The sequence below is a fragment of the Scyliorhinus torazame genome, chromosome 17 (assembly GCF_047496885.1).
Source record: "Scyliorhinus torazame isolate Kashiwa2021f chromosome 17, sScyTor2.1, whole genome shotgun sequence".
NCBI lineage: Eukaryota > Metazoa > Chordata > Chondrichthyes > Carcharhiniformes > Scyliorhinidae > Scyliorhinus > Scyliorhinus torazame.
In genome coordinates this window covers 162,834,478-162,847,460 of record NC_092723.1, presented here as the reverse complement: position 1 = coordinate 162,847,460, position 12,983 = coordinate 162,834,478, and the positions used below count along the sequence as shown (strand labels likewise).

The window sequence follows — 12,983 nt, the reverse complement described above, 5'->3', positions numbered from 1 at the left end:
GCACAGAACACATTCTGGACACTGCTTAATGAACACGTTGACAGCATTGAGAAATTTAGCAATAGCCTTCATGGACCAGCAGACAGAAGATCACAATTGTCAATGCGGAGATTGCGTTTGTTACAGAGGTCAAAGTCAACAGAATCTCAAGGGAAACGTCACCCAGGACAGAGAGTGAAACCCAGGCTGTCCTATATAACTGGCTAATGATGCACTTTAGGTCACCTTGCAACCTTGCCGTTGACCCACTTAGTGCTGGCAGACACCATCGCAATCCACAATGGGTACACAGGGGAACAAAAAAATAGGGGAAACATTATACCATTTGAGCAGGTGGTGCTGCCAAACACTTCAACACATAGCTTCATTCTTTTAAAAAACCTTCCAAACACACACAACCTGAAGATAACCATGAAGAAAACTGGAAACATATTTAAAAAGATAACAATTTCAGGGCTATGGAGAAAACAGCAGGTATGGGAGATCAATATCGTCAATATCACACTGGTCCCCTTGGACTTTCAAATGTTGGGGCTCCAGTGTAATTTTAGGTCTTGCTTCAGCATTTCAGTATATGAACCAACCCAGTCACTAATGGGACTAGAAATGACCTACATCAGCCCCTGAATGGCAGGGGCTCTGGCTGCCTGGGCTTAAAGAAAACTCCAAAGATAAAAATTTTCTTGATACTTATAAAACAAGTTCCAACAGGTTTGCCACTTTTACATCTAAATGAAAAATCATCAACCTGTAACGTTGACTCTGTCTCCATCTCCAGATGCTGCCTGGCCTGTTGAGCGTTTGCCAGCATTATCTGGTTTTATTTCAGATTTCAAGCATCCGCAGCCTTTTACAGATGTTTTAGTGTGAATTCTCTCTCCATTTGCTGGAAAACAAATCGCTCGCATGACAATGCGATGCTGCTCTTATGACTGGCTAAATAGCCATTAAAAAAGTACACAAGAACACCAGTCACCTGAAGTGCATAGTTCTTTGAAATCCTTTCAACCATGTACGGCACAGTCGTTTGAAATATCTCCTTAAATGTCAACGGGTTCATCATAGTGAAGACACCAGCAAAATGCTCCAAAACCTCCTTCTCTTCCTTCATCCTCACCGTCTGGCAATTGGCCACCCGAATGTACGTCTGCCCATTCCCAGCGATCTGCACCTAAGGCGTGAGATTGAATGAAATCATACACGTTAAAATAAACACTTGTTGGATTCCCCAAAACTCCCCTCATCCCTTCCTTTGAGCATTCCACCATAACACACCCTCGAGTAAAATGCACTGTGTTGTCTGGGATAGCGAGCTGCGCAGACTCTAAAAGGTCAATTCATTACCGCAACCTTGTCGGATGTTTTATGGATCCGCATAATGCACTATGTCAGAATTTTAAACATTTCAAATGTTTTCATTGAAGCATCCAAAAAGCTGCTTGAACAGGTTGATGTCCTTGCCAAATAACTTCCAGTCGACCAAGACACCAGGGTTCAACACCCAGCTTACCAATCCCAGCCACCAGTTCTCCCAGAGCACCAGTTCAATCAATCCTCACAGACTTCCAAGTTGGAAATCAATCAGCAGGGATAAACTTCCAGAAATATTTCAGAAACATCCTTGTATGCGGCAAGGAATCTCAATTATATACAGATCACGGTAGCACAAGTGGATAGCACTGTGTCTTCACAGAGGCAGGGTCCCAGGTTAGATTCCCTGCTGGGTCACTGGCTGTGCAGAGTCTGCACGTTCTCCGCGTGTCTGCGTGGGTTTCCTATGGGCGCTCCGGTTTCCTCCCACAGTCCAAAGACGTGCAGGTTAGGTGGATGGGCCATGATAAATTGCCCTTGGTGACCAAGAAGGTTAGGAGAGGTTACTGGATTACAGGGATAGAATGGAAGTGAGGGCTTAAGAGGGTTGGTGCAGACTCGATGTTCAGCACGATGTTCTATCACAAACCATTTGGAATAACAATACAAAAAAATCCATATACACCTTTCCATGGTCAAATACTTAGAATGATTTCAGTACAAGTGTAAAAGCCCATCATGTTAATTGTAAAGACCATTATGCAACCATAGCCTGGTAGGTTCCCTTAATATCAATGTATAAAGTATAACATTTCACATGAGGTGTCTACTGCAAAGGTGTGTATTAAAATCAGTACCATTGGGGAGATGAGGAAATTATTTTTTGCACAGTAAGTTAGGATCCAGAATGCAATGTCAAAAAAAGGATGTTGGAAGCGGATTCAATACTAATCTTCAAAAAGGAATTTGATATATATTTGAAAAGGAAACCAAATGCAGGGTCATGGGGAAAGAGTAGGAGAATGGAACCGATTGGATAACTTCTGTTTCCACCCCACCCTTCTTCAAGCATGCACACTGTAGCATATCGTAGGAACGTGTGCACTTCTTTCCCAACACCATTCCCAAAACTGTTTTCAGCCAATTTAAAGCAGAGGCATCATTGATTGATATGAAGAAACGGGGGCCGGTCAAGCTCTTGCCTGCAAGGGCCAGATCGGGTAAGCCAGGGAGCCTCGCTGAGGGTGGGGTGGGAACGGGGAGGTATGGGTCAGGTTTACAGCTAAAAAGCTTAATTCCATGTACTCACTAATCTGTCAAGAGTTTCTGATGGCATTTGATGTTCAGATTTAGGATTTATTCATCAATGAGGAAAGAGCACCGTTGGCAGTCCTTTCCAAAGATTAAGCCCCATATAACTTCGAGAACAAGGCAGCACACAAGGCAGAATTGTCTTCAAGGGGGTGGGGTTGCCCAAGTATAGAGGGAAGATGTAGGGCAGCACGGTAGCACAAGTGGATAGCACTGTGGCTCCACAGCGCCAGGGCCCCAGGTTCGATTTCCCACTGGGTCACTGTCTGTACGTTCCCCCCGTGTCTGTGTGGGTTTCCTCCGGGTGCTCCGGTTTCCTCCCATAGTCCAAGGACGTGCTGGTTAGGTGGATTGGCCATGATAAATTGCCCTTATTGTCCAAAAAAAGGGTTAAGAGGGGTTAGTGGGTTACAGGGATAGGGTGGAAGTGAGGGCTTAAGTGGGTCAGTGCAGACTCGATGGGCCGAATGGCCTCCTTCTGCACTGTATGTTCTATGCGGCCGAGAGGCAAGCTGCTGTTTGGACACTACCGACAAGACATCAAAACATATATAATACACCGCTAAGTCTAAACAACTTTATCAAAGTACATCACTAATACTGCACCTGGTAAATATCCAAGGCCTGCATTGCATATTTAACCAGTTTGATGTAAATTTGTGTTTCTTTGGGCTGTAACTGCTTGTTGGGAATAAAGGATGCCTCTGAGAAATAGAAAAAAAATTATTTGCAGACTGCACTTAATGATCTCACAAACATTACTTTTTTTTTAAAAAATACAGCTCCAATGGCATAGAGTCTAAAACATAACAAACATTTTTATACGGCACACATTTTCAAAAGTGCTCTTCAGCACTACTCGTTGACATGTGATATAAATATTAATTGCACAATTCCTCGCTGTTAGCGGAATGCTTAATTATGGTGCCAACTTTCATTCCTTCATCAACACTTTCCTCCACATTCGGATATTCACATTATGACAGGAAACGTCAGCTGAGTCTTTTCAAACCTGCCCGCTTGCACGAATTAAACATTAACGCCGTTCGATAATGATTTGCATTACTATCACACCTTTAATATAGTGAAACATCCCAACTTGCTTCATGGGAGCAATTATCAAATATAATCCAACACCAAGCCATTCAGTAAATATTATGACAGATAACCAAAAGTTGGATGAAACAGTTTTAAGGAGCGACTTAAAAGAAGGAACGAGAGGTGAAGAGGTGTTGGGAGGGAATTCCAGAGCTTCGAGCCCAGGCTACTGCCAACAATGCAGTATTTAAAATTGGGGATGCTCAAAACAAATGAATGATTTCTTAGAAAATGTTCAACTGCCGGTGAAGCGTGTATGGCGGAGTATTGGATGGAGATGAAAAGCAAGAGAACAAGCATCAATATCTTACCTCCTGGCGCTTTGCATGAGGTTATGCCCCATGTAATTGTCTTCACGCCACACACCAGCGTCTTCACCAAGCTGCGACAGTCGGACACTTGGAAGGTCTGCTTCTCCTCTTTATCTTTGTCCCCGTGTTTGTCCAAGGCTGGTGCAGGGAGGGTGGGCGTTGGTGGAGCGGGAGGGGGAACAGAGGACGTTGGAGTTGCTTGAGCCGCCGCAATTGGGGCATCTGTGGCCGTCAGCTCGGACTGTGGCTTGCATTTCTTAAAGATAGTGGACAGCTGATAGCGAGAAATGGTGTGAAACTTCAGCACAAAGACCTAGAACCAAGGCACAAATGGAAGTTGGAAATGTTGCTTTTTCTTCACCACCACCTTCTCCCCCCCCCCCCCTTCACCTTCTCCCCCCCCCCCCTTCACCTTCCCCCCCCCCCCCTCACCTTCCCTTTCTCCCCCCCACCCCCCCATATATACACCAGTTAGTTTGTCAACTATGTGTAATTCCACTTCATTGACAACTGATAAGCTCCTTAAATGAAAAGGAAAGTTACAACTTCAATTTCTTCCTCACAGAGAAATAGTTCAATTCCAGGCTGCCTGGCGGTGAAAGATACAACTGGAGCCTAATCTTTATACACTAAGTTTGTATTTACAGAGGCATACATTATAAACACACACCTCCAAACCCAACATCCACAGATTCAGTCTGCAAGTGAACCCCCACACCATCTCCTCCCCCATTAATCCATAACAAATGCTTTCTCAATTCCTCCCAAAGCGAGGCAGCTAAGGTCAATGACACAGCACATAATGAAGGGAGGTAGGAAATGAATCCTGCTGTTCCACGTTATGACTGCCCAGATTCATCATTGGACCTCGGCTCACTGCACCCATTTTAAAGTCAAACATTCTTTCTCTAGTCATAATTTTCATTTATATAATTTTAAGTTAAATAGAGCAAGTTATGCGCAGCAATTTGGGAAGCACAGTAGAGTTGTTTGAAGCGTAGGAGTTTTGCCTGCAGCACAAGCTGAGGAGGGATGTGCAAAACTGAGGGTCTATGGCACCACCACTGGCAGAAGTTGTAATTACAATGTGACAGTCAGTTCCTATTGGAAATGTTTACATGGGGATTTAGAAAATAGATAAAATAGACAGGAGCTGTGTGTGTAGATGCAATGTTTTGAATATAGTACCAGTTGATCGCCCCACGAAATGACGCAGAGCAAAGGCTAACAGTAAGCTCAAGGTAAAACAGGGTGGTGAACAACTGGACAAGGGCAAGCACAAATAATTCAGCCCCCATTTTAAAGGCATACGTGTTGCCCTTATTTTTCCTATTTCCATTATAACAACAGCATGTAACACCAAACTTAGAAATTCACAGTGACAACCGAAAAATAGTTTTGAAATTCAGTACACTCTAGCTCTGTACCTCCAACATTCTCATGAGAATATCTCTGCCATTTCCATTCTCCTGCTCGCTTTTTGAACGAATACAATCTACAAGGTTCAACAGAAGCTTGCAAGACATTGTCTGGATGCTGCTTGGCAATGACTCGTCATCTATATTCTTTGCAAACAGCTGAACGGCAAGGGCCAGGTCATTCAGAGGAAGATGCTGACGGACGTGATGCACCAGGTCAGCCAGAGTGCTGTAGGCCAGTGGTCTGTTTCAAAGAAAGTAAAAGATTTGACAACAGAATTACAACTTCCTGCACAGAACATCCACACAACTCTCGCTGCAGATTATAAACGGAAATACAAACAGAAATTGCCAGCACAAGCATGAGGGCTGGAACGGTCACCTTTTCCATTCTATTACTCTATGAATGGTAACTGAAGTAAAGTTTTAATAATTAGTTATATTTATACAAGATAACACACCTTAGGATATGACTTCATACAAATAACATATAAATCTATATTTCTATTGATTTGTAATATATATGCAATTTAAACCCGCTGGTACAATGAGCCCATATGGATTCCTGTGTTATATACTATGTTATGATTCTATAGAAATGGTTATATAATTTTATATATTCATGTGATTAATGTTTAGAGAAAGGGAGGAGAGAAATTAATCCTGTCTTTCCATTTGATAGCAATCATCGCTGTGTCATCCAAATGATCACGGTGGTACAGTAGTTAGCACTGCCGCCTCACAGTGCCAGGGACCCGGGTTCAATTCCGGCCTTGGGTGACTGTCTGTGTGGAGTTTGCACTTTCTCCCCGTGTCCGCGTGGGTTTCTTCTCACAATCCAAAGATGTGCAGGTTAGGTGGGGTCACAGGGACAGGGCCTAGGAAGGGTGCTCTTTTGGAGAGTCGATGCAGACTCGAAGGGCTGAATGGCCTCCTTTTGCTCTGTAGAAATTCTATATTAACATTTAATTACCAAAAAGCCACCAATAACAATCATGTTTTGAAATATCTTTGTTTGTCCACATATGGTAGCGCAATTTTCTCATGACACACACACAGAGGTAGGAAAGTGAGCTGACAACACAAAAAGTCAACAAAGGATACACACAAGGCTGGGTCACTGAATTTATTCAAGGCGGAGTTAGATAGATTTTGTTTTAAAGTGAGTGGACTAAAATTGGACAATGGCGTACAATGTGGGAAAATGCAAACTTGTCCACTTTGGCAGGAGGAATAGGAAAGCAGTACATCATATAAATGGAAAGAGATTGCAGAACTACTGTTGTATCCCTGTAAATGAATCACAAAAACTTAATAAGCAGATACAACACGTGATTAGGAAGCCAAATTGACAGGTGGTGCTTTTAAAAAAATAAATAAATTTGAGTACCCAATTATTTAGCTTCCAATTAAGGGGCAATTTAGCGTGGCCAATCCACCTACCCCTGCACATCTTTGGGTTGAGGGTGAAACCCACACAGGCACAGGGAGAATGTGCAAACTCCACACGGACAGTGACCCGGGGCTGGGATCGAACCCAGGTCCTCAGCGCCATGAGGCAGCAGTGCTAACCACCGTGTCGTCCCCCCAAATGTTGGTGCATATTGCCTGGGGAATCAAGTATAGACATCGGGAAATGTTGTCGCAGCTGTGCAGGGTCTTAGTGAGACCGCTTCTGGAGTACGGTGTACAATTTTGGTCTCCTTGCTTAAGATAGCATATTAAGAAACTATTCAGAGAAGGTTCACTCGACTGCTTCCTGGAATGAAGGGTTAATGTTGGAGGGGAAAGATTGGGTCTATATCCATTGGAGTTTAGAAGAATGAGGTGTGAATTTATTGAAACATAGAATATCCCAAGGGGACTTGACAGGATGGATGCTGAGAGGATACTTCCCCTCATGGGGAGCCTAGAAATGTGGGGGCACATTTTAAAAATTAAGGGTTTCCCATTCAAGACTGAGGAGTGTTTGTTTTCCCCCTCAGAGAGTCATTAGTCTGTGGAATTCTCTTCCCAAGGAACAATGAAGGCTGGGTCTCTGATTATATTCAAGGCTGAGTTAGACGTCTGAGGATCCTGGGATTATATTCATTGGAGTTTAGGAGGTTGAGGGGAGATCTAATAGAAACTTACAAGATAATGAATGGCTTCGATAGGGTGGACGTAGGGAAGTTGTTTCCATTAGCAGGGAGACTAGGACCCGGGGGGACAGCCTTAGAATAAAAGGGAGTCACTTTAGAACAGAGATGAGGAGAAATGTCTTCAGTCAGAGTGGTGGGTCTGTGGAATTCATTGCCACAGAGGGCGGTGGAGGCCGGGATGTTGAGTGTCTTTAAGACAGAAGTTGATAAATTCTTGATTTCTCGAGGAATTAAGGGCTATGGAGAGAGAGCGGGTAAATGGAGTTGAAATCAGCCATGATTGAATGGTGGAGTGGACTCAATGGGCCAAATGGCCTTACTTCCGCTCCTATGTCTTATGGTCTAGACAGATTTTTGACCGACAGAGGAGTCAAGCATTAGGAAAGGTCAGACAGGAAAGTGGAGTTGAGGCTACAATCAGATAGGCCATGATCTTAGAAAATTGTGGGCAGGTTTGATGGGCCAAATGGCCTCCTCCTGTTCCCAATTCTTGTACCCTTGTGTTCACTAAGGAGATGAAGAAATACTTTACACCAATTGAGTAAATTCGATGTTGGGAGCCGGTTGAGCTCAGTTGGCTGGCTGTTGGTGCGTGACGCAGAGTGAGGCCAACAGTGTGGGTTCAATTCTCGTACCGGCTCAGGTTGTTCATGAACCTTTGCAGCCTTGCCCTTCGCCCAAGATGTGGTGATCCTCAGGTTAAACCACCACAATTCAGCTCTTCCCTTCAAAGGGGAAAGCAGCCTCATGGTAATCTGGGACCAAGGTGGCTTAAAAGAAAATTGGATGTGTAATTATTGTTGCAATGTGGGAAACGCAGCAGCCAATTTGGTCACAGTAAGCTCCCACCAATAGCAATGTGACAATGACCAGATAACCTGTTTCAACAATGTTGAAAAAGTAACATATATTGACCAGGAAAAACACCCCAGCTCCTCTTTTACACCCACTCGAGGATGCATTTGAGGCCTTGGTTTAAATTCTCACTCAAAAGGCGTGACTCAATTTCTTCTCTGGAGTGGGTCTTGAGCCCTTTTGATTCAGAGATGAGGGCGCTACCAACTGAGCCACAGCTTGTACTAATCTACTCTTGTCGACTAGCAAGACAGTCTCAAGTGCCAACGCCTAAATTAAAATGCCTCAATTCTTCCTCTTTCCATATGTATATTTTAGCTATGTCATGAAAATTTGAATTCTTTTTTACAAAAATTCAAATGATGGCAACGGGTTGCACAAAACAGGTCAGACAGTAAAATTAGGAGGTGATAGTGTTGCAGTTAAATGCTCATAATGGAGATTCCAAAAGCACCCTTGGAGGCATACCCACAATTAAAGTACCAAGAAAGGTGAAAGTGTATAAAATGTCAGCATTTAAAGCAACAAAGTGGAACCCTCAATTACAGCAACTTTTAATGCAAAAGGCCATCTGCAGTCAAGTCGCTGGTAGCATTTTCTTTTTTTTTTTATGTGCAGGCGCTATTTAATTAAACGCCCCAGCATATTTCCAGCGCATCAGGCTGATTGCCTACCTCAGCGTTTCACGAGCTGTGTACCCGGAGCCTATTAGCACAGATTCATCAAACAGCTTATCCATGCATGGAATGAATTCTGTAAAACAAATGATTGGTATTATGCAGAAAGCCACCAACTCTCCCTCATTAATGCAAACATAAAACTAATTAAACATCATCAACTTTTCCCTTGTGAGACATTAACACAATTATATTATGCTAACATATTTACAGTGTTCCTACTGTCCAGCACAGTAGTAAATATCTAATTGCACAAAGTAAACACCAATTACCATGGTGGCTGATGATTAAGAGACTGGGGTCTCTCATCCAGAAGTTGAAAAGTTCACTTCACTGCTTGGAAAATAGAAAACAAATCTAACAGATATCATAAATTCACGCCTTCAGTCACATTACGTTGGACGGCAACGTCGCAGAGAGGCGGCAACAAATTGGGTGACAGACGATTGCAATCCCTACCAGTCCGGCCATGCCAATGCAAGGAGTAGAGGTTGGGTACTGCAGCATCAAAAGCAGAAGACTGGAAGGAGCGTCAGCTGCTAGGCTCCTGCACATATTCTAGCCACCGGCTCAGAAGGGCAACAGCTGAGAAGCAAAGCTAGGTCTTTCGCCCACTTAGAGGCAACTGGGTGATAGGGGAGATGGGATGGGAGAGTGGGGAAGTAGTGAAAAAAATAACTTGAAAAAGGTCTGCTGTCTCACAGCCAAAACAATCAGCATTCCACACCATCGTTGAACAGCTCAATTTTAACATTACTTTGGCACTTCTGAGCAAACCCGTCAGGCGTGCACAACGCAAAAACTACATACGGTTGCGGAGGTCGGTCGTCAGAATGTGTTTGGCTGCGATCAACAGTTCCTTCCGTAGGTGGGCAGTTTCAGAAGGACAGTTAGTCAGCAGTTGTAGCATTCCTTTCACCATCTGCTGTGAATATTTTCCAACCAAATCCTAGAAAGAGAAATAAATAATTCCATGCAGGATCTCTCTTACACGTTTAAACTCCAAGTAGAGACCATTAGAAAGAAACGTACCTGATAAATTCTTATGATGTACGCAAGAAAGGACAGTGTTTTAATCTGCGCAGCGATGAAGTCGGCATACAACTCCTTATTGTAAAGTTTATTTTGCCTAAGACAAAAAGTACATCCTTTCAGGCCCAAATCACTAGATTCCACAAATGGTTACAGGAGCTGCAGTAATTAATTCAGAATCGATTAAGAAGCGGGCGCCTTTTAAACTCAATCTTAGTAAGCGGTGATTTCCGTGCAGAGGCATTAGTGTGGCATTGTGTAACGCGTCATAAAACTGATACTGCTTCTGACTATTTAAGGGACTATACATTTGGTCCCTTAACTAATTCAAGGTCTCTGACAGCATTAACCCAACAACTCCAAATGCCACACCAAACAACAATTTCAACACGTTTGTCAATGAGACTTCCAATGATACTATTTATTTCCCCTTATCACAGGTCTATAAGCAGAGAGTCTACTACCAATACCTAGTGGGCACTATTTCTGATCATAATGACTGGTGTGATATGTAATGCCTTTCAGTACAAGAATCCGTCAGCCCAATGATATCCCAACCACAACAATGACCACCTCCATTCGGCTGGGTGGGGAGCCGTTAGACTTCAGACATTATTGGCCATAAACCCTGGGGACCAACACTCAAAATGCCCCGACAGTTTGGACTTGCATTCCAGCCCTAGAAGTGGCGGAACATCTTGGCATGTCCTAGCCCAGCCTATGTAGGTCAGATCTATACATTTAGCTTGGTTCAGAATGGGTGCCTCATCGGGTTTATTATCGGATGTTTGCACTGTCATTTATGAATGTTTGTAATCGTCACTGTTCAGGAATGATTCATGATAATCTTTATATTTTGGTTTGCGAGGTCTAAACTTTATTTATCTATCATATTTTACAGGTTCACAAAATGTAAAAATGCGAACTGCAAATCAAGTATATACTGATTTGAATGACTTTGACCCCACTTGAATTACCTGCAAAATATAAAACAAGCCGCTAGTCAACTATGGGGTGTCTCTCTGCAGGCCCCAGTAACAATAAAAGAATGAAACTTTCTCCAAAGGCTTCTATCTCCTTTGGTGTGCAAACAAGGTTTGCTTAGTCTTGGGCACGGAGAATTCTGAAGGTTTGTGTTCAGCAGGGCATCAGCCTTTCAATAGTTCCCATACTCTGTTTAACACTATTAACTAAAGGCAAAATGGTTCTGAAGCAGGCCATGAAAGCAGTCTCTGAAGCAATGTCACACGGAGTTGAAACAATAATTCTGTCCCACTCGCTCTCTCCATAGATGCTTTTTTTTGTGGGGGGGGGGGGGCGCACCCCCCCAGCCGTTCGTAGTTGAGGGAAGGGGATGAATAATAATAATAATCTTCATTATTGTCACAAGTAGGCTTACATTAACCCTGCAATGAGGTTACTGTGAAAAGCCCCTAGTCGCCACATTGCAGCACCTGTTCGAGTACACAGAGGGAGAATTCAGAATGTCCAATTCACCTAACAGCACGTCTTTCAGGACTTGTTGGAGGAAACCAGAGCACACAGACACGGGGAGAATGTGCAGACTCCACACAGACAGTGACCCAGGCCAGGAATCGAACCTGGGACCCTGGCGCTGTGAAGAAGAGCGCTAACCACCGTGATACCGTGCCGTCCGAAAGATCAAGGCTAGTGGGAGAACTAGAAGAGAAAATGTCTGGGTTTCTGATCAAAGACCTCCAAAGCAGCTGACGTTCCAAGTATTTTTCACATTCACACCTTCTGAGGAAAAGACACAGGATTAGTTTAACTAGAGGAACTCTTCCAAGTGTCCATTGGCAGGTACCGAGTTCTTCTGAACCAGTATGCAAACCAAGAGGACATTATGATCATCATAGAGCTTTTGGTCATTTATCAAACCATAAAGGATTACTCCAACACTGCAAACTTGCAGTTAGAAGGTTTTCTAATGAAAGACCAACATTGCTTGTCGGTCAAATCACCCCAGAGATTATATTCAGAATCGAGAGACTCCTCACTCTTATCATTAGGTTTTTTGCTCCAAGGCCACTTTTCAGATTATATTAAGAAAATGGTCGGATAGCAAATAAAGATTTGCACCAAGGCAATCGCTGTTTGCAGTCTACAGCACCCCCCAGAGGATAATGCTTACCTTGCTTGAGGTGTAATCTGCAGCATGATCGTGCTCATAATCAGAGGCACAAAATCAGACACAACATTGTGTATGCTCTGCTTGTACAGCTGAAATGAAACAGAGATATTTGTGGATTTATTTAGACTAACACCAGGACCTGACATTAGTATCATCATTCGACAATTTCACTTTGTCTTCTCGTGGACGTGACCAGGCCTATTGAAAGGCAGCTTCACAAATGGGATTCTCCATGCCCAGCAGTCTTAGCCCTACCACCCAGGGTAGGAACCCAAGTACCACCTCAGAGGAATCCAACTCTCTGCCTGAGTCACAACTTTGAAATGGTCAAAGTCAGCTCGTGGAGAGGGAGAAGAGGTGAGCTACTCTCGCAAAGGTTCGCTGGTGAATGTTAGTTAATTTGCCATCAGGAGCAAACCCATCAGCAACGCTGGGTCACAGCGCAGCAACTGGACATCCGCCCCGTGCTCCATCCCTCCAGCATCATGGCTCACAACTGACTACTCAAGGACAATTAGTGATGGGGAAATAGGTACTGGTCTTGCCAACACAACACTCACACCTCAAGTATGAATGATACATGTTAAAAATGTATTCCTGGAAGGAAGGGGAGGAATACCAAGAGTGGTTGTCAACCTGTGGCTCCACCACTGGAAAAGATAATGGGTTGAAATCAA

General features: G+C 43.6%; 1 protein-coding gene across 2 annotated transcripts in view; it reads right to left on the bottom strand.

The window, feature by feature from the left end:
* The window catches only part of trrap (transformation/transcription domain-associated protein), a 241,921-nt gene that overhangs the window by 190,231 nt on the left and 38,707 nt on the right, over nucleotides 1-12,983 (bottom strand). For both annotated transcript variants that reach the window (XM_072481554.1, XM_072481555.1), the window contains exons 10-17: nucleotides 12,307-12,395; nucleotides 10,155-10,251; nucleotides 9,933-10,071; nucleotides 9,120-9,198; nucleotides 5,459-5,693; nucleotides 4,032-4,344; nucleotides 3,229-3,326; nucleotides 977-1,171 (exon numbers count right to left, since the gene is read on the bottom strand). In XM_072481554.1, the coding sequence (XP_072337655.1) occupies nucleotides 977-1,171; nucleotides 3,229-3,326; nucleotides 4,032-4,344; nucleotides 5,459-5,693; nucleotides 9,120-9,198; nucleotides 9,933-10,071; nucleotides 10,155-10,251; nucleotides 12,307-12,395 (1,245 nt within the window). The remainder of the gene's footprint in view (nucleotides 1-976; nucleotides 1,172-3,228; nucleotides 3,327-4,031; nucleotides 4,345-5,458; nucleotides 5,694-9,119; nucleotides 9,199-9,932; nucleotides 10,072-10,154; nucleotides 10,252-12,306; nucleotides 12,396-12,983) is intronic.